Genomic DNA, 20422 nt, shown 5'->3' with positions numbered 1-20422 from the left:
AAGTTGTCAACACCTCCTTTTTTATCTGTGATCTTTGATCAGGACGGGCTTTCTCTTAATTCCGTCGCTTATGTCTGGACTGAGGTGTTTCGTGCTTAGAAGCAGCACCGTCCGGCCCCGTCGAGGGATGTTCGAGACCAGTGTGTGGGTCTCCGTAAGAGCAAGGGTGGAGGATAAGACCGCTCTCCCTGTTGCCTGGCGCAAACGAGGGGGAAGCTGGGACTTATTTTGGCCAATGGTGCCAACAAGGGCCAGTTTCCTCCTGAGCAGCTCATCGTTTTTATTATTGAATTACTTTATAATGCAGAGTGGGGCCTGAAGTTGGACACACACACTTTTTGTTCCTACACATACCCTTATCCAACAGCCATAGCAACACACACTTATCACTTCAGTAGCAAGGCACCATTGCAGAAAGCAGTAAAAAGTGTGACATTCGGCTGCATGCTTCATAGGGTTCAAATGAGCGCGATCTTGCAGACATGTTTTTTATTTACATTGAAACTAGTAATCTTAACAAAGGAATGCATTAGTTTATTTTAAGATAAATATAGGATAAAGAATACCCTACAAATTTGAGATATATTCATTCAACACAGACAAGATGGCTTTAAACATTTTTTTTAAATGGCTTCCACCACCTGGCATTCATGGTGGAAATGGTGTGTACCTGCTAGTGCGTAGAGTAAAAACAAACAGTAAAGCCTCAAAAATCTCTAGATTTGTGTCTCGCAGCAAAGCCTTACAGTTCAGTAGACGCTAGACACCGAATGTCATGGTGTAAGCTGTGATGATTTTCAGAGGAATACAAAACATTTCTACTCGAAGAGTTTTTTCAGGAAAGTCCGCATTGTGTGGTTCTTGTGTGTTTTAAAGAAGCATCCTTTAGGTACATGTTGAAGTGAAACAGACTCGCCTCAGAAATGTTTATTAAACAAAAGTTATGATGCAATGCAAGTGATCTCTTTTACAGGCAGGTTGAAAAGTAACAGAATACAACTCGGTCTGGACACATCACTACTGCTGACTTGGAATCCATTAAGGTTACGATGCAGATCAAACATTTACATTAAATAAAAGACAGCAGAGGAGTGCAGAAATGTTGCTTGCGACTGTCTTAGTCCTCAAACGCTGGGGTTGTGTAGTCAAACTTTACACCTAACAAAGCAGCTGAACAGATTTTTGTTGTGCAATTACCTCCTCTGGAAAAGAAAAACATTCAGGACTTCCACTTTAGTGTACAACTCACTTGGGATGTGTCAGATAGATAAGCAGTGGGAGGTAGGTCGTTGTCATCTTAACCAACCACAAGCAAATATAATTAGCATACAGGAAAAGCACTACCAAAATAAATGTATAAGTCACCCGACTGACGAAGTGACAAGGGTGAATCTAAAACCGCTTCGACACTCATTGATTCAGTGATATAGGTTAACCGCATGTTCGTGTACTACCACCATGTTTGAAATACTTCTTTATACCAGGGAAATGTGTTTGATACAAACAAAAACATGACTTTTAAGACACAAAAAGTACATGCAACCAGTTTTGACAACAGAAATGTAATTTATGCCAGCCAGCATGCCAGAGCAAGTAAGCTACATGAAACCTCTGCAGTGAGCCTCTGCAATTACGACCGTTACTACCATAGTATGCATAAAGCGATATCTTCAAGCTTTATTTTTTACATTGAGGGCACCTTTTAGTGTTTTGTAAAGTGGTAGGTAATCCTAAAAAGTGCTTCAAACTGCTCAAATACAAGAATATATATTGGTATTAGATTCAACTTCAGATTTGATCTTAATACCCTTCATGAAGGAGGTTAGGTTTTTGGTTTGGGAAGGGTGAAGCTAAGGGAGAACAGATTACATTTCGGAGTGGATCCAAATCAAGTGACATAAAACAAATGATTTAGCGCAGGTGTGCTCTATCAGAGTGCCATTATAGTCTGTAAAAAGAAGTCTCAGTTTTGGACTTCAATTTTAAATCTAATTATCAAGAAAGATTGGATTAAGGTGCAGGTTGCTGCTCATCTCAAAAAACATAAATAACATCTGTAGCTTTAGTTACTACGCCAGAAGTCTGTTGTACAACAAGGCTGTTAGGCCACTGCAGAGGACAAACGGACAAGCTAGACTTGCATCAGACCGGACACACTAAACACTGTTTAAACTGGAGCACCGCCAAACAGAAGCATTTCAAGTGGAGGCCTGTGCACAGAAACCCAGCAGCTTTTAAATGGCAAAAGCTCTGTACTGAGATACAAAATACTTCGCAACAGAATCTATAACCAGGCTGTACTACTCTTGATTCTTCTCTACATGAACGATCAGTAATAGCGTTAATATAACTGTTTTACTTCAAAACAAGGGGAGGAAATGTCGCCACAGTTAAAACAAGGTCTCTCAACATGCCAAATGAAGAATACCTGACTGGTAGGTAATGTTAGAGCTTCCACTGTTCCTCGGTTTTCTACACAGCCTGTACATTCATGATGCAACAAGCCTTACTAACCATCTGTTAGTAAATGCGTCCTTCAGTATAAGGTGCAGCTGAGAGGGGACACCATCCTCACATGGAGGATAATGCTCAGCGAAACAAGCGCATTGAGGGGAAGTTGCCCCTATTTTATCACCGCTACTGACTTTAAAGTTAGCATTTGTAAAAATAAACGTATCACTAGTCATTTGTAAATGAGCAATTCCACCCCAGGAGGACCACAGGGGGAGGCGGCAGGGAGAGATCGGGGTCAGGGTGTCTGCTCAGCTCAGGGTCCGAATGGTTTCCAGCAGCTCTGGTTTGAGGAGGGGGGCGGGGCTCTTCCCACCTGCAGCTGCAATATCCGCTTGCACGGCTGCATCCCAGACAAATGTGAGCAGAGCTGCAGGGACCTGAAACATACAGACATAGAAGTTTTAAATGATCTATGGCACCGACCTAATTTGCTCTTCTAAAGACATTTTTAAAAAGCATGTGGGACTCATCTGTAGCACGGCATCATGACAATGAATGAAGGACAATGCCATTCAATGCAATGAAGTAGACTCACTCACCAGGTTGCACTCTGCGAGAGCCACCTCTTCAGTCTCTTTAAGTTTCTGACCTCCAGGAGCGATGAGCTCAAAGGGCTGCCAGCCGTCCACCAAAGACTCCCGTAGGAACGCAAACAGCACAGGCAACCGGTCCCATGCATAAAACGTCCCTGCGATCACACGTCATCTCTACTGCTCATTTCCATTTGCATCAGAACTTTCAACTTTTTTTATTTGGTTTTGTTCTGAAAACAAAGAAAAAAGAAGCTCTTACCCTGAAGCAGGGTTCCATCAGGCAGTCGGATCCGGAGCAGAGTGTAGTTGTATTTCCTTCTCTCCCTCTGCTCCTCCTTCTCCCTCATGGCTTTAGTACGCAGCATGGCATTCTTCTCCACGATCTCACTCCTAGGAAATGCACACAAAACACACATGTTGAGTGCAGGTTCTCTAAAATGAATGAAGGACAAATACCACAAGACATCAATCCTGCTAGTTGTCTGGTGGCACACTTTATTATTTCCCAGAGTGAGGAAGCACATATGACAGGGATAAAAATGTAAGGGTTCTGTTTTCATACATTATTTATGCATGTGTTTTGAGGATGTTTGCGATCAAGGTGAATTATATGTGCTGCTTTTCTGTTGTTTTGTTCTTCTCAGCCACAAACGTGCAGAAAACAAGCTTTATCCATTCAGTTTAATGTGCAGGCAATTATGGGGTTGTTTTGCAACAGCCTAGCTTGTGAGTAAATTCGGGTTGCACAATATCGTATAGTATACAGATAGAGTGTTTTTTCCATTAGAAAAAAAGAGATGTTAGGAATCAGGTATTGATCTTTCCTTTACATTCCTGTCAATACTTCCACAATCAGAGAAAAAAAAGAATTAGAGGTGTACAACATTAAATCTTGTTTTTTGAGAAAATGCCCCCAGATCTAAAAAAGATGCAATACACATTTCTATTTTGCACAGAGCACAGGATACATGCATGTATTGTTTAATTCTGTTATTTTTGCTCGGGTCTTTAAAAGCAGCTATCAAACAGCCTCAGATGATCAAGACCGCTGCTGTCAGGGTTGTTACAAGAACCAAAAGTGGATCAGAAAAAATGACACATTAACCAATAACTAGGAGTCTTTACCTCTGCAGTTGCTCCTTCTTGAGCTCTTCTGCCGTCAGGTTATAAAATTCCTGTGGCAGCTCGAAGCGCTGAGCATTGGGAGAAGATCTGAATGCTTGCGGCTGTCTGTCCAGCTGAGCTCGGACTGGCTCTCCTCTATGGAGACGGTCCCTCCTCTCCTGCATTAATTCCAGGGCGTCAGGGCTATGCTCCAGTAACACCAGGAACTCCTCGTCCTCCTCTGTACTCAGGGAACAGCATAAATCCGAAAATGTAATCACTGACTGGCATGACATTTACTTATTCTGTGAAACCAGATAAGGAATTGTTAATCATGAGCATCAGGATTCATTTACCTTTACCCTCTACAGGAAGCATAATGCTTGTGAAGCCTAGGGCCTCCAGGAATTCTCTAGTGCCCTCCACAGACCGAACTTTATCCTGAAATCAAATATATACAATATATTCCTAATGCTTATACTCAAAGGGGGTTAACATAAATGAGACAACCCTGTTTCAGACTCACCTGGTACACCTTGTTGCTGAGTTTAATCTTCCTGTATTTCTCCTCAGTGGGATTCTTACATATATTTTCAATATACCTGTCAAGATATTGTCAAATCAATGAAAAAACAGAAAACAATAGTCAACATTAAAGCCAATGAAGATATTTAACTCGCTGACAACAGACATCAAGTCAAAACTGAAATCAAGGTCCGCAAGACGATCCCCTGTGTCTTACTTGCTCATAATGTCGACAGCAGCCTTTACTTTGTCTTTGTCTTTGTTAAATGTGTGGATCATCATAACAGAGGCCTCCACAGCATCCTCCTCAAACCGCTGACAGTACAAACAAAGAACAACAACAATACTCAGTATAATAACATTCAGTCATATTCAGATTAAATCATTATGTTGCAAACAAGTTTGAAACTGAACACAATAAACAAGTAATAATGTTTGAAGACGTACCATTAAAATGGCCTCTTTAATGTGTACTTCCCTCTCACTCTTAGTTAAAGTGGCTCCCGTTAGCGGACAGGTGAAATACACGCCTGACACTGAGAGACAGGCGGGAGCTATCACTGGCACTTTGGATCTCTGGAAAGAAATGTTGTTCACACGTATCATAAGACAAAATGCTAATCGCTCTGAGTCATTAATAAAGTTATTTGTGGCATTTCAGACATTTCCAAACCTTGATGTAACATTAAATCCCTGTCAACATACCTCCTCTGATTCTGCCTTGTCTTTTTCAGCCAGTGACGCCGCCTCCAGTTCTCTTTTGACTACAAGAAAATCGTGAAATTATATTACTTTGCTAGAACCCATATTGTCAACATGCAAATAGATCATAAGCAATAGAAAACAAAATTGTTATTCATAAATCAAACGCTATTTGAATGTCATCTAACCGTTATCTATGAACACATCAAAAGGTAGGCCTTACTTTGTTATTACGATTAAAATGATGAAGTAAAGCATTGTTGGAAAACGGTTGTTTGTCTCACCCTGGTTCCTGATGGCATCCTGAGAGGTGTGGACCTTTGGCCGTGGAATCTGTTCAATTCTAGCCAGGGCTGCGGCTCCAGCCCTCTGGGATCCTTCACTGGGACCATGGTGATTAGGCCTGGCTCTGGAGCTGCTCTGCACCACATCAGGCTTGGTACTACAGTGGACCAAAAATCAGTGTGAGACATGCTGTTGCTCTACAAAGCCTCAAATTTCCATTCCCATTGAACCTTAAATGTTGCTTGGATAAGAAACTTCCTACAGCGGAATCAATATAAAGACAGAGATCATAATATTTGATGCAAAAGCCCAGAGAAAGCAACAGGATAAAAAAACGTTAGTCGATAGCCTTACATACTTAAGACCAGGTGAAAAGCCTTTGAGTTATCTTTGAATTCCATGTTTCCCATTACACAATTGAGTAGGTGCCTAAACAAAACATAATGTTTATTACAGAGTTATCACTAGAACATCTTTAATCTTTAGGTTCCCAGCTTTCAGAAGTTGACCTACTTTCTCCCCCTAAGGATAGCACATTGTCCCCAAAAAAGCCAATGTGATCTCTTAGGGTTAGTGAATCAATAATCATAATCAATCATTTAGTTTCTATTTTTATTTAAATGCCATTCTGCACAATATGAAACATTAAAACATAAAAACAGTTTGTATTTTAGGTATATTTTGATGCTAATCGCTTTGTTATTTTACACAAGTCATGGTGTTAGTTAGTTAAATATAATATGAACTACTAAATAAATCTGTAAAATAAATGTAATTGAGTGTAAAGTGCAATATTGTCTTTACAAATGTAGTAGAGCAGAAATCTGAAGTGGTATAAAATGAAAATACTACCTCAAATGTGTACTTAAGTAAATGTACTTTTCCCCACATAAGCATAATCAATAATATTATAATAATATGATATTATTTTTAGGTATATTTAGATGCTAATAGCTTTGTAATGTCTACTTAAGTAACACATTTACTGTTACTTGTACACTGTAGGTACTTTTACACTGTGGTATTAGATTCGAGTACTTCCTACACCACTGACAGCAGGAGTATTTCTAGTCCGTCTGAAAGGTGTCTTAAGTGTGAGTAAAAGTCACTTACATTACTAAGACTTGTGGCTAAATAAGAGTGTTTTGGGATTAGCTTCACTGAGATTAGAGAGGCGACTCCCGCTGCAGAGCATTACCGTTATATAACACAGATGCTGACAGCGGAAAAACAGAAAACCCAGTTACAGTAAAATCACTAATCAACATAGTTCTTGTTAACTTTACTCCATGCTCATCAATAACCATTATTGGCCAGCATCAGTATATGTACTAACTAAATAGTGCAGACATTAGACTACAGTAGCTATGGCTAGCACTAGCGGTGTAGCTTCAGTAAAAAGTAACGTTTGTTATTTGCCTGGTGTCGTCAGTTAGTTTCTTCCCGGGTCCCGCAGTTTTAAACTTAATGTCTTTCTTAATGCCATCGAAAAGCTTCTTCATTTCCCTTAGTGAAAAAATGTATCACAGAAACTCAAATAGATGAAGAGCTAGCAGAGGAGAGGACCAAAACAAACTCTGATCGACAACTACTTCCGCCTTTTCTTCTTCTTTTGTACATTTAATGGCGGGTTGCAAATGATGTGCATACTGCCACCTACTGTACAGGAGTGTGTACAATACAATTTCCCCTGGACTTCTTCATATCATCAGGTGAATAGCATAATGATTTAAAATAGTATACATATTATTTTTTAAACCACTATATTATAATATAAATTTCTATATCGTTTAAGTATCCTACAGCTTTATGCTTGTTGAATTTACTCTGTCATATTAACCAAATACATACATTATATTTGTGTTCCTCTGCTTTTGCCTCTATATTCAATTTCCGTATTCAAATCCCTTGCTTTCCCTTCAGAATTGATTTAGTATGAACAAATATAATGTCAGATGTCACACAAAATCACACGCGTTCACTGCCTTCCTGTGAACACAGTGAGGCACTCCAACACTACTTTCATTTCAAGTATTCTAAGCTACTTGTTGACAGTTTTTGAGCAAAAGTACTTCTCTGACAGGAATCTAGAATTTACATTTTTTTACTTAACAGTATTATATTTCAAATCTTGTATTTTCTCATTTAATTTTACATTCGTGTAGTTTACTTATTCCTGCCTTTTACGTGCCCGATTGTGTCACATACACTATTTAATTTATTTCTTAATTTCTATGTGTCTTTAGTATTTTGCATGTTGTTGGTGGACACTGCCATTGTCATTGCCAGCAGCTATGCTGTAACCGTTGTGCATATATCTTTTTTTTTCTGAGTTTATTTTACAATATTCCATTACAACCCTTTAAGGCGTTATTCAGTAGGAAAACACGCCCAGATTTTGTTGGCCGGGTACAAATGAAACAACCAAAACAGCTTAGATGACAAACAATCATTTATTGCTTTAACAAACACTGAGGGACTTACTCCATCAACATGAATACAAAAAAATACTATAATAACAAAAATGTTTCGGGGCGTTTATTTTGTGTTATTTTGAGTTATTTTGAGTTATTTTGTGTTATTTTGAGTTATTTTGAGTTATTTTCCTCCATCTGTTGATACGAGTCTTAACCTTTGATTGCTCATATTTAAGCACACAGAGTCTATTAAATGAAATCCCATTGAATATCAGAAACTCCGCGTTTTTGTTTCTTTCATAAACTCCATCTGAGAATTAACTCAACTGAATTTCCTACCAGCGCTGAGGGCGCATGTGCCACGTCACGTCAAGTGACGTACGAGGAGGTGTCGTCTGGGTGGGAGGCGAATTCACCAGTACAAGAAGAAACCACTGAAAGAGTGGCATTAATGGTCTTCAAACCTAGAAGAGCACTTGACGTGAGAGGTAAGAGTTTAATATTCCAGGCATGTTATCTTTTATGTGTTCATTGAGCTGTGCTAAGTGCTAGCTGCACAGTTAGCCGGTTAGCTGCTAATACAGTATGTGCTCGGCTGTCACTGCTGCTGAAGGCACCACAATGATAGAGAATGAGTGTAGTTTGCATAGAAAACACACTTTTTGTTTTTAAAAGAACACAGCCGGATCAGAATTTAACTTACTGTTAATACGTTTTTATTTTAGTTTTTTATGTGGACTATATGTGTTTCTTTCTTATTCTTTTGCTGCTATGATAACTGAATTTCACTACGGGGATCAATAAAGGTCCCTGTTATCTTGTCTTAATTCATGTTACCATGCTAATATGAAATGTCCTCTGCCCAGTGGTGTAAAGTAACTGCTTTTTCTCAAGTAGTAGTAGTGTACTTGAGCACAATTTTGAGGTACTTGTACTTTACATGAGTATTTCTGTTTTTTGCTCCTTCAGTAGCCTACTTCATTTACACCTGGAGTAAACTTCACATCCACTTCAGTATGCAAAGTGATTCAAACTAGCTGCACCTTTACCAGCTTTGATAAACACATTAATGCAACAATAATAACAATCCAAAAATATATTCTGAAATTGACCGATTTACATTATGAGTACTTTTACTTTTTGGTATTTTAAGTGTATTTTGATGCTAATACTTTCAACTACTTTTCCTCGAGTAACATTTTGATTGCAGCACTTTTACTTGTAAGTTGAATATCTCTACTCTCTGGTACTTAAGTACACATCTGAGTACTTCTCCCACCTCTGTACGTGAAACCTTCATAGTCCTTCTGAAGGTTTCTGACACAGACTCATGGAAACATAAAGTTTGAAAGTATCATGAATGCTGTAAATCAGAAAAATGCTATCCCATTGATGTGTCAAACAGCTATGTATTTTAATATAAAGTATTGCCGTATCTTGCTGTAGTCCCTTAGCATCCCATTCAAATGCTAAAACTTCACCTCCGGTATTGGTGTGAGGAATTCCTGGTTAAGCAAGATGCTCGATGTGAGTGTGGGTTCAACAAACACATTAATTTAACATTGCACCATTTATTAAAATAATTGCATTGCCCACAGTTCCAGAACAAAAGCAAAATGTCATGCTGGGTGTATTGTCTTGTCACTGATTGTGCGAGTTTAACAAGCAGTGCTCAGGATTGTACTGAGGTCATAAGGCCCTGAAGAACACCACCTACTTTTAAAAAGTTATGACTAGCCATTGAAGAACTTTTATCTGTCCTACGTTAAGACCAGTTGGTAGTTATGTGGTAGACAATACCATTTCCTTTCATTATAATTGAACTTATTTATTTGCCGAACAAACAGTTTGGGGTTTTTTTCTAAACAAAATCAGATTTAGTCTAAAAATATCAGCCTTTAAAATCCAACATACTATGATATGTGTAGTGGTAGAATACATTTGTTAAATAGTAACTTCCTGATTTGACACAGTTTATAATCTGTTTGGGAGCCTTGATCGAGATGGTAAGCAAAACTAAAAGTTTCATATACCTAGTACATACAAATAGTATAAAGAGGGACAAATAAACACATAAATAAAACATTCAACAATGAAAGGGAAAGAGAACCAGTCAGTCAATAAAAGCAACAAAATGTTTTGGTAAAAAACTTGTTTTAATTATTTAAATATGTCAAGAGTCATTCAGTAAGTATGCCTTGCAGCTCATTCCAGGCTTGCGGGGCGTCAAAAGGTGAAGAAAGATTTACTCAGCTCTGCTCAAGTACTTGGGAACGAGAATTGTCTCTTATTACTAACCCCACATTTCATTTTTAAATCTGTGTTTCAGTGTGGCAGAGTTAATCAGAAGAACTGTTCATTATGGACCCAAACGCCAGCGGACTCGCCATGAGGTTGGCTGAAGCCGGCCAGTCTCACCTCCTGCAGTTTTGGAATAAGTTGAGCCCCAAGGAGCAGGCCGAACTGACCCTTGACCTGCAGGGGATGGACTTCAAGGAGATCAATGGATTCTTCCAGAAGGCCATGGAGTCGTCCAGCAGCAGCAAACAAGAGAAGATGGATTCTCGTATGGAGCCGGTGCCCCGAGAGGTGCTGGGGAGCGTGACGAGGGACAGGGAGAGCCTCAAAGACTGGGAGCTAAAAGGTGAGTTCCTTTAAACTGTTCCTGCCAACAGTAAGTGCATTCATACAGCTTCTGTTTACGTCTGAATTTAACACCTCTATTTGATCAGCGTACTACATGCTATAAGGAAACACATCTCTAGTGCTGCTCCACATTGAAATTTACTGAAGTGATTTATGTCCTCTGTAAAAAAGACAATATTTGGTTTTATTGGATGCATTACATTGTTATACAGTAGGAAATAACATGTGAGCAATCCCCCATTGTTATACTTGTAAGACTTGCCTAGTTACTGCAGGCACAATACTCCTGGAGACACTGACGCTGTGCAGTGAACTGTTGCTGTGAGCCAACAGGTGAGGGAGAGGAAATCCTTAAGGGTGTCAGACGATGAAGCCTTAAAGGGATTAAAACATCACATGGTAACCCAGAAGCTTTGATGTTGTTATAGGACAGAGGGCGTTCTTGTAGATGACTTCCCATACAAAAGCAACATTTAATATCTTTTTTTTAATAGTTTTTAAAGAAATCCACATTGAGGAACGTCAACACAACTCAAAAATGTTTCCCAGTCTCCTGCGTAGATACGAAATATGAGTAAGCTTGCGTTGTTCATTATAATTTGTGCATTCCCGATTTGCAGTGGGGGTCTGACCATTTAGTGAGTCTCTTTAGTGGGGTTTTTTTCCTGGGCGAGGATGACAATGGAGGCAAACAGCAGAGAACATCTGTTCCTGATTTGGGTCTGACGTAAATAGAGTTGCTGTTTGACCCTCATTTATCAGATCATTCTGTCAGTGCCAAATCTGTGTGTGTGTGTGTGTGTGTGTGTGTGTGTGTGTGTGTGTGTGTGTGTGTGTGTGTGTGTGTGTGTGTGTGTGTGTGTGTGTGTGTGTGTGTGTGTGTGTGTGTGTGTGTGTGTGTGTGTGTGTGTGTGTGTGTGTGTGTGCATGCAGTCAAAGTCTAGCAGCCCCGCCCAAGCCACTGACATAAACTTTATGTATTGCTACTTATGACAAAGAAGATCGTATCAGGTCACGTAGCAGCAGTTTATCTAAGATAAACTGACCCTGTTATAAAGCATTGAACTCCTGAACCACAATAAAAGCAAACAAACTCTTGTGTAGAGTAATTAGATTTTAGGGCTTATGTCAGCAATGTAGTGTAGGAGTAGTCATCAAGTAATGGACAATGGCTAAGACTTATTTTAATGCATGTAGTTAGAAAAAGTCTATTATAATTGATCTAAAACGAGCCTATGATTAAAAATGTGTCGTGTTCCAGATATAGTCGTCTCTAATTGGTAATATATATTTTTTTTGGGCGTTTCACAATAGAAATATGGTGGACTGAAGCTAGCTGAGCATTAATAAATCATGATTAAAGCATCTACTACTGTTATGAGCAGCTGTTAAAAAATACAAAGTGTTTGAAAATATACAAACAATTTGATATAAATGACTTTGAAAGTCTGGACATTTTTTGTAACGATACCCATGAAAGTGCTTGAATTTAGAGTTATATAAGCTATACAAAGCCTGAGTGTTACACACACTTTACCATTAACACTTTATAGGACAAACATTCCTGCTTCTATGTAAAGTAACTGTCCTGCTCTGTGCTCCTCCAGGGCTACACTGCATCTCTCAGAGTAAAGTGGCAGTCCTGCTGTTGGCCGGGGGCCAGGGAACAAGACTGGGGGTCTCTTACCCCAAAGGCATGTACGACGTGGGGTTGCCGTCCCACAAAACCCTCTTTCAGATCCAGGCCGAGCGCATATTGAAGCTGCAGCAGCTGGCTGAGCAGAAGCACAAAATCAAGTGCTGTATTCCCTGGTAAGACGTCACGTTGTGCTTTAGGACTCTTATTTAGGAAGAGATGACTCAGGCGTTTTAGTTAGTGCATCTTTCAGGTGAATCGCTGCTTTATTTTAAGGAGAAAAAATATCTAAGCTACCAAATACTGTCTAATCTTTTCATATTAGGAACCAAAGCCATTTGTTGTAGTTGTCTTGCATGACAATTAACTGGGTCAAAGCACTGCCTCAAAGCAAACTCAGTGAAGGAAGTTGAATAGCTGGAAAAGGATTAATTCCCGTCGGGTGGATCAAAGGACATGATGGATTTAACAGGAAATGAGTGCACTGCATAACATTTACATAACAATGCAGTTAGGGTTCAACAGTCACTGGAAAAATATGTCAGAAATGAAGTTAGGTCTGTTTCTGTAAGAAAGTTGTATTATTTTCATGTCTGTCATATTCTTAAAACTTTCTATGTCTCTGGGTTGGGTCGACTTGTTGTAAATTGTATTTCCGTAAAGAGGTGCTACAGAAACTACATTTTGAAGATTAAAATACAGCATTTACTTTGAAGGGTTTTCCCCATCATCCTTTTAACACTTGTTATATTAATATTTATTTACATATTACTTGGTTTACTTATTTTTGTTTGCTGAGGCTTTTCAATAAATCCAAAAATTCATCCTTAATTTGTTGGATTTCTTTTTCATGCCTTTTTCTTTCAAATGTTTAATTTGTTTAAATGCTTGTTCTTTCGTTTTTGTTTTTAAATGGTCTCTCAAAACAACTTATTGTTAATATGTTTATCTTTGAATTGCGTTTTGTCTGAATAGCGCTCTTTAAGTCAATGTGCCCCGCTCTGCTTTCAGGTACATCATGACCAGCGGCAGGACAATGGAGTCCACAAAGGAATACTTCTCAAGAAACAACTATTTTGGCTTGGAAAAGAACAACATCATCTTCTTTCAGCAGGGCATGCTACCAGCCATGGACTACGACGGCAAGATCATCCTGGAGAACACAGGAAAGCTCTCCATGGCCCCTGGTAAGCTCACAGCAGTTCTTCTGACTTTTGCTCCCATTAAAGTGTCTTTGTGTCAAAGGAATATTCAATCTTGTTGTCTCTCTGTGTCTGTTTTTCAGACGGGAATGGGGGTCTTTACAGAGCTCTGAGGAACCAGGGCATCATGGAAGACATGGAGCAGCGGGGTGTTGAATTTATCCATGTGTACTGCGTGGATAACATCCTGGTGAAAGTGGCTGATCCATCCTTTATTGGTTTCTGTGTGAATAAGGCAGCGGACTGTGGAGCTAAGGTTGGTCACACCTCTTGCCCTGTTCCACAGAAAGTGAAGCAGGCAGTCACGAGTTGGTCATTGTGGATTTAATTAAAAAAAACATTTTAACTTTTAGTTTAAATGAAGGATTTTGTCTGAGGGACAATGGATGTATTTTTTACAGCGATTTAGGTCATAAATATGAGACATCATAATTGGAGAGCAAAGTGCGCTTGCTGGTGTGTATGGTTTTTTCAAGTCTTGGATGTAAGAAGGACTAGAACCCTTCACAACATGTTAGGCCAGTAAAGAGAGCGGAGGAGAAGTGTAGGTCGGGAACACTTTGATCAGTCGAAAAAAGCAGTTGAACTGTCAGATTCTATTACTGAGATAGTAAGATTAGCAGCAGCAGGTTTTAGATTCCTGTTGTAAAGTTGTGCGATGCTCGACTTATTATTGTACACCTGCAATACTGATAAGCTCAGTGATCTATCAAGTAGGTGAGCAGTGAGTGAGCAGCAGTGAAAGGACTGACTGGAATCCAGTCTGATCAGTTGGTCTAGTTTTTCTAAATTCCCTAAGCTCCTAAAAGGTTATGGGTGTGTGTCTTGATTTAAAAGGTGTGGTGGGTTTGCTCTTTAACAATCGGTTTCTATAAAAACCTCCACAGCTCACCACTGGGGGGCGATGTAGGCCTTTTTGTCTCCTTTAGTCTTCTTGTCTCGAGCAATAAATTCATTACAACTTTTAGGAAATGTTGGGGTTAAGACCTCAATCATCTCTAACTTTTCATCAGGTCTCAGATCCCATGAGTTTGATATTGAGATTCAACTTCTGCTGATGGAGAGTGCTTTCATTTTGGAAAGTAAAAAAGCGATTTAACTGGAAACACCATATTTATGATGCACGTAGTATTCGTTCTCTTTTGGTTTCATTCTTCTCTTTGTTTTTTGTGTGACTAGTAATAGGTACCAGTGCAGCTTACGCATTACATGGAATAAACAGGTCCATCAGTGTGAGGTATGTTGAGGGATTCGATCCACTGAAAAAACTGGTCCGACTTTTACTCTTTTAAATATTAAATGAAACATAAAAGACTATATAAAGCAACACATTACATTATGGATAGATAAAATCTACATTCAAGCAAAGAATAAAATCAGAAATATTCTCTTTTTTATCAGAAATGCAGCTACTTCTACCAATTGTTTGGTGAACATGTGCAGGTTGAGAACGCAGAGGGTAGGAGGATGAAAACATCTATTGGTAACAAAGGGACCAAGAAAGTGTTAAAGAAAATTGGTCCATCACAGAAAAAATGCATTGTAAAAAGCTGAGTGCTGAAAGTGACCTGCTGTCTGACAGAACAAAGTTTGAGAGTCGTAATCAGATTGGTCTCCTGTTGTAAAAGTTGATAGTTATTGCCATGGTTGCCACCAATAGGTGATCCAAATCGTTATAAACATTAAACCGGAGGGACCAGACGTGACAGAAACATGCATTAGATGACGGATAATAAAAAAAATGCATTCACTTGAGATAACGTACTTCCCTCTTTTTCTGAAGATTATTAACTTCTCATTCAGAGAAAAGCACGTCCATAGTAAAACTATCATTTACTTAGAGCCTCTGTGTCGTTTCCTGCCTGTTTATTTTAAATCCAGCATTAAGAAACGTGTGTGTGTGCAACGGAGGCACATATGCCTGAGTGTCTTCTGAGTCACCACGTAGTTTCATCAAAAAGATCTTATACACATTTTCTTGTATTCTCAGTTCCTTCTTATAAGTTTTGCTTCTACGTCTTTCAAATCACACTTATATGAGGTAATGTTTGTTAGATCTCGTTCTTGTCATACACTCAGACTTACTCCTACAGGACTCGTTATTAGCGGACCACAGAGAGTTTTCATCCTGCTTTGTATATCTTCCAGCTAACGCAGAATACATCCAAATATTTAACTGTGTGGAACCAAACACTGTCCAGACTCCTGTTTGACATTACGAGTTGTGCGGTGGAGCAGAGATGGAAGGATCAGATCAGAGCAGAGTCCCACCCTCCCATCATAAATTACTAAACTCCATTTCATGTGGCTCCCCCACCCCTCACCCTCACTCCACCCCGCTCACCAACCCCTCATCAGGACTCCGCTCTGTCATTAGCATCCAGCAGCAGATGGGGAGAAGGGTTTTTATTTTTCATTCAGTGCTGACTTTAACTTATTGGCTTTATAAAGTAAACTTACTTAGGAAAATCTCCTTTTTGATCCAACTTAAAAAACAAACCTAAACTTAAGGCTTATTTTTACTCAAACCTCTTGTCTTGTAACTAGTGCTTTTTTTGTCATACTGCCTGTGCTTCAGCACCTCTTTTCACCTTCTATCTGAAACCCAGTCTGCTCTGATTGGTTAGCTGGCTGGCTCTGTTGTGAGCCTACCACATAAAATGTGTTGGAGAACTAGCCAATAGAAGCGTTAGTGTTACATAGTGATGTCACTATGAGTAAAAACTAAGAAACTGCTTTTTCGATCCAGTGAAACTGTGAAACAGTGAATCCCAGAACCTTCACATTACACCTGTGTTCTGGTCAGCTACAAAGTCTTCTTGTTGTATCGTATCTAGGTGGTGGAGAAAAACAACCCGACAGAGGCGGTGGGCGTCGTCTGCAAGGTGGACGGACATTATCAAGTGGTGGAGTACAGCGAGATCACCTTGGCAACTGCTGAGAAGCGCAGCACTGACGGCCGTCTGATGTTCAACGCAGGAAACGTGGCCAATCACTTCTTCAGCTTCGCTTTTCTGAAAGACATAGTGCAGTAAGAACAATGCACCCTGAACATACGCTTATAGTAACGCAAGTGTTATGCTCTTTTATCAGTAGTTGTGCTTTCTTGTGGTGAGAACAGAAGCTCCATATCATTATAAAGGTAATGCGCTGCAATGAACCAGCTTCTTTTTTCTTTGTTTGTACAACAGGAAGTACGAGCCGCAGCTGCAGCACCACGTGGCCCAGAAGAAAATCCCATATGTGAATGCAGAGGGTCAGCTAATCAAACCAGACAAACCAAATGGAATTAAAATGGAAAAGTTTGTCTTTGACATCTTCCAGTTCGCCAAGTGAGTTACAGAGCGTTTTCCATAGAGGGCACAGAGTGTGTGAGAGCATCAGCAGACAGCCTCTCACCTCAAACTAAAAGCCCTTAGAGCATGGAGAATACAATGAATATCCTATGCTGCTTTTGAGAGGTGGCTGGATTGCATATGTTCTTTTGGCAGGCCTCAGACTCTGGGTTTTACTAGTCCTTGATCTAGCCTTCAATGCATGAACCAACTCCATTTTCCCAGTCCTGATCTCTATCCACATGCCCCAGTGCTCCAAGGTCTGGTCCAGCAGACATAGCCTGCCAAGCTCCTAACAGGAAGATGGAGGTTTATGAGCTGTTCACTCATTCCTCCTCCTCCTCCAACGCTGCATTACATCAGTTTTGAGTCACGTTGCCACTAAAATAACTATACATCTCATGACAGGATTCCTGTAAAGAATGACTGATGGAAAAACTCTGCAGCCATGTCAGCTTTCCTCAAGGGATCTTTTGTTTCTTTTCAAAGTAAAATAAATAAGAACTGGTTTTCTGTGTTGCTGAGGAGATGGAATACAGTAGTGCCCAACAAAGCAGAATCCAGATGAGCTAGCTTAATTTGCAACAGGATTTTTTTACAAGTCATTAAGGCACTATCGGCCATTAGCAATTAAGCAATCCTTAATTGATGAACCACATAACTATGTAGGTCCTCAATTTGATCATTTCAGATATTCAGATAAATGTTTTGGGTCGTATATGCCCATTTTGTTCCTTGTCATTGTCCACCCTTTAATCTGTTAGGCTAATGTCTTGCTGTGTGTGTTTCAAACAGGACATTTGTGGTGTATGAGGTGCTGCGGGAGGACGAGTTTTCCCCGCTGAAGAATGCCGATAGTCAGGATGCAAAAGACACGCCCACCACAGCCAGACACGCCCTCATGTCTCTGCACCACCGCTGGGTGCTCAACGCAGGGGGACACTTTATCGACGAGAACGGCAGACATGTGCCCGCCATACCGAGGTGACCGCAGCCAGCCTGTTAAACGCAGCACCGTTCATGTCATTTCACGTCACAGCACACACACATCATGTTTGGCATGAGCACAGAAGTGGGTCCTTCGTGGTCGCTCCAGCCTTCCACACTTTGTGTACATATGCATTGGCTTTTATTTACGTTTTTTATGTGTTTATAAACACTATTTTCTATTAGCCTCACACTCTCACTTCCCCTTCTCTCATGCTTGTTCTTGCTCCCGTGTGTCCCGTGAAATGTTTCCAGAGACGGAGCAGAAGGCAGTGTCACAGATGATGGCAACAGAAAGTAATTATCCTCCCCTGCAGTACTGACGGCATGGTGATGGGATCCTGGCCTTCTTTCCCTCTCGCTCAGAAACTTTAACACTATATTCTATCTTCTTCTGATCTGCCTTCCTTCATTACCACTGAAAAGAGGAATCTGCGTGGACGCATGATGGCGGCCAATTTTCTGTCTCTTTGCAGCCGGTTGTGATGAAGGGAATGACAGCGTGGATCAGTTTAGACGACTGAATACGCAGTGCTCTCTGTGTCTCGGTCAGATGATGTGAAGTCATAATGACCTGGTGACGGATCTTTGTCCCTTCAGATGGTTGCTACTAATAAATACGCTGTATTGCATGCTGAGTAATTGGTACTGGTCACACTTTTGGCAAGCAGCTTTGCAGCTTTGCAATAGATGTTGAAATAATAATACATTAGCATGTGCTTCAATAACATTTATGGCCTCCATGAATGTTATTCTGGCTCTTAAAGGGTGTTCTTTTCGCTCAAACAATCAGCTTTGCCTTAATTCAAATGATACAGCTGCGTGGGCAGCTGCTCAGGAAACACCTGAAACACCTGATGTGTGATCAGTGATTGTTGTCTGTAATGATTATCTAGAAATAAACAAGTTGAGTGATGGGGATGTGGGGGCAAATTCCCCTGTTTTTTCAGAAAAACTGCGAGGAGATACCACCACATTACCTGTCATTCATTTGTTTTTTTTCAGGAAGTCTGTTATGGGTCAGAGGGATAATCACTGGTCATGTTTGGGAATAATGAAGCTCTAATTCTCTGCCTTCGAACTCTAATCACAAGCCTCAGTCGAAGAACAGCTGTGTCAAGGATGTACAGCTGCTTCTCTTAACTACTGTCCCTCTGTGCTTTCATGAGAAAATCACTCATTCTGTTTCATTTTTTCTCTCCCTGTTATTCTCCCTGAATGTGTTCCTTTTCCAACACAGCCTGAAGGACGGAACAGACCTGCCAATCAAATGTGAGATCTCCCCACTGGTGTCCTACGGGGGAGAGGTAAGGAGGCGAGGAATAATGTATAAAATGTAAACTCCAGATGTTGTTCTGCTCCTACAGTTGATCTGGAATAATCTGTACACCCAATCATATTTTCCTATGTTTGTTCTAAAATGTGTTCTTGAGAAAGATCCTAACAAATGTTTAGGTGAAATTCATGACGTTTTTTTGTATCTTAAAGGGCCCCTTTTCTGCTTGTTCTGGATTTCCTTTTTCTGTAGTGTGTTCTAGAGGTTTTTGTGCATGTAAATGGGAAGTATCCCTCCCATACACCCCATGCCTGAAATTAGACTCCTTTGTTATTATCTGTAACAATGCAGTAAAGGAAACCGGAACATATACTGTAGATACAGGAAAGAGAAGGCCGTAGTTGTATTGAATTAAATGTAATATAAATGTGCTTATTTACAAATAAGAAAACATTGGTAAATGTATAAGTGGGTTGTAAGAAGAAAATGTCTTCACAAGAGCATTTGGTGATTGTCCTGATGGTGTTATTTGCTTATTTTAAGGGTCTTGAAGCTCTGGTGAAGGGACGAGAGTTTCATCAAAACGTGATGATCGACGAGAAAGGAGTCCACGAGCTGGTGAAGAACGGAGTTTAGACAATGAAGGAGAGAGAGAGAGAGGGAACACCCAAAGACCAACCTCCCTTTGTTTCTCAACGTTTTGCAGAGGGGAAACTGTGATGTCACCACTGTGCAATAACAAATGTAAAAGAAACTGTAGAATGAAAGAGACTGTCCTCTCCGAATTGAATGAACTACCCAGAGGAATGAATCGTTTAAATGTGCCACATTTTCTTTCTGCTTCCTATATTAATATCATTTTAAGTTGATAATTGTCATGAAAAGCACTTGAACATAGCATAAGATGAAGTATGAAATCCCTGTCTTACAGACTGGATGAAGCAGTCTTCAGGTGCATCTATTTATTTTGCTTATGAGACTTATTTTTATATTTACTGATAGATGCTCTATAGGTTGGAACGACCATCTCATTTTACCTGGTGATTTTATACAACATTGAACTGTGATGAAATGAAAGCAGAAATCAGAAAGGTGCTTATTTGCATGTAATTTAGGTACATGGTACAGGCTCTGGGGGGTATTTATAATATCTGCTTCTTTTTTTGCTTGCAATTGTTGAAGATCAGATATTATCCAGCTTTAAGAGATGATTTCTATCTTCTTCATTAAAGAAGTTTCCTGATTGGAAAACCTACTGAA

General features: G+C 39.9%; 2 protein-coding genes across 3 annotated transcripts; one reads left to right on the top strand and one right to left on the bottom strand.

Moving 5' to 3' along the window:
* Nucleotides 1–912: 912 nt before the first annotated feature.
* ubxn6 (UBX domain protein 6) lies at nt 913–7269 on the bottom strand. The gene is made up of 11 exons (XM_063892033.1): nt 7083–7269; nt 5663–5820; nt 5382–5440; nt 5124–5252; nt 4894–4991; nt 4678–4753; nt 4508–4592; nt 4173–4392; nt 3307–3437; nt 3054–3202; nt 913–2891 (listed from the first exon to the last, which is right to left on the bottom strand). The coding sequence occupies exons 1-11, from the start codon at nt 7163–7165 to the stop codon at nt 2763–2765; spliced, it is 1317 nt and encodes a 438-aa protein (XP_063748103.1). The 5' UTR covers nt 7166–7269; the 3' UTR covers nt 913–2762.
* Nucleotides 7270–8369: 1100 nt separating this feature from the next.
* On the top strand, nt 8370–20422 carry uap1 (UDP-N-acetylglucosamine pyrophosphorylase 1). Of its 2 annotated transcripts, XM_063892028.1 has the most exons (11): nt 8370–8568; nt 10410–10724; nt 12334–12538; nt 13374–13549; nt 13648–13820; nt 16402–16595; nt 16756–16896; nt 17695–17883; nt 18142–18183; nt 19127–19193; nt 19706–20422. In XM_063892028.1, exons 2-11 carry the CDS (start codon nt 10442–10444, stop codon nt 19796–19798), a joined length of 1563 nt encoding a protein of 520 aa, XP_063748098.1. In that variant the 5' UTR covers nt 8370–8568; nt 10410–10441; the 3' UTR covers nt 19799–20422. The 2 variants fall into 2 exon arrangements, with proteins under 2 accessions (XP_063748098.1, XP_063748099.1); XM_063892029.1 differs by lacking the exon at nt 18142–18183.

This window comes from Eleginops maclovinus, chromosome 9 (genome assembly GCF_036324505.1).
Source record: "Eleginops maclovinus isolate JMC-PN-2008 ecotype Puerto Natales chromosome 9, JC_Emac_rtc_rv5, whole genome shotgun sequence".
Classification (NCBI taxonomy): Eukaryota; Metazoa; Chordata; class Actinopteri; order Perciformes; family Eleginopidae; genus Eleginops; species Eleginops maclovinus.
The sequence above is the reverse complement of the archived record's forward strand: the minus strand, read 5'-3'. Positions and strand labels throughout refer to the sequence as shown.

Excerpts from the sequence above, each read along its gene's own strand:
- ubxn6 (XM_063892033.1), bottom strand. The coding sequence starts at position 7,165 with ATGAAGAAGCTTTTCGATGGCATTAAGAAAGACATTAAGTTTAAAACT. Across the intron at positions 3,203-3,306 it reads TGATGGAACCCTGCTTCAGG|GGACGTTTTATGCATGGGAC; the intron begins GTAAGAGCTTCT and ends GTGTGATCGCAG. Across the intron at positions 2,892-3,053 it reads CTCTCGCAGAGTGCAACCTG|GTCCCTGCAGCTCTGCTCAC; the intron begins GTGAGTGAGTCT and ends TGTATGTTTCAG.
- uap1 (XM_063892028.1), top strand. The coding sequence starts at position 10,442 with ATGGACCCAAACGCCAGCGGACTCGCCATGAGGTTGGCTGAAGCCGGC. Across the intron at positions 13,550-13,647 it reads AAAGCTCTCCATGGCCCCTG|ACGGGAATGGGGGTCTTTAC; the intron begins GTAAGCTCACAG and ends TCTGTTTTTCAG. Across the intron at positions 16,596-16,755 it reads TTTCTGAAAGACATAGTGCA|GAAGTACGAGCCGCAGCTGC; the intron begins GTAAGAACAATG and ends TTTGTACAACAG.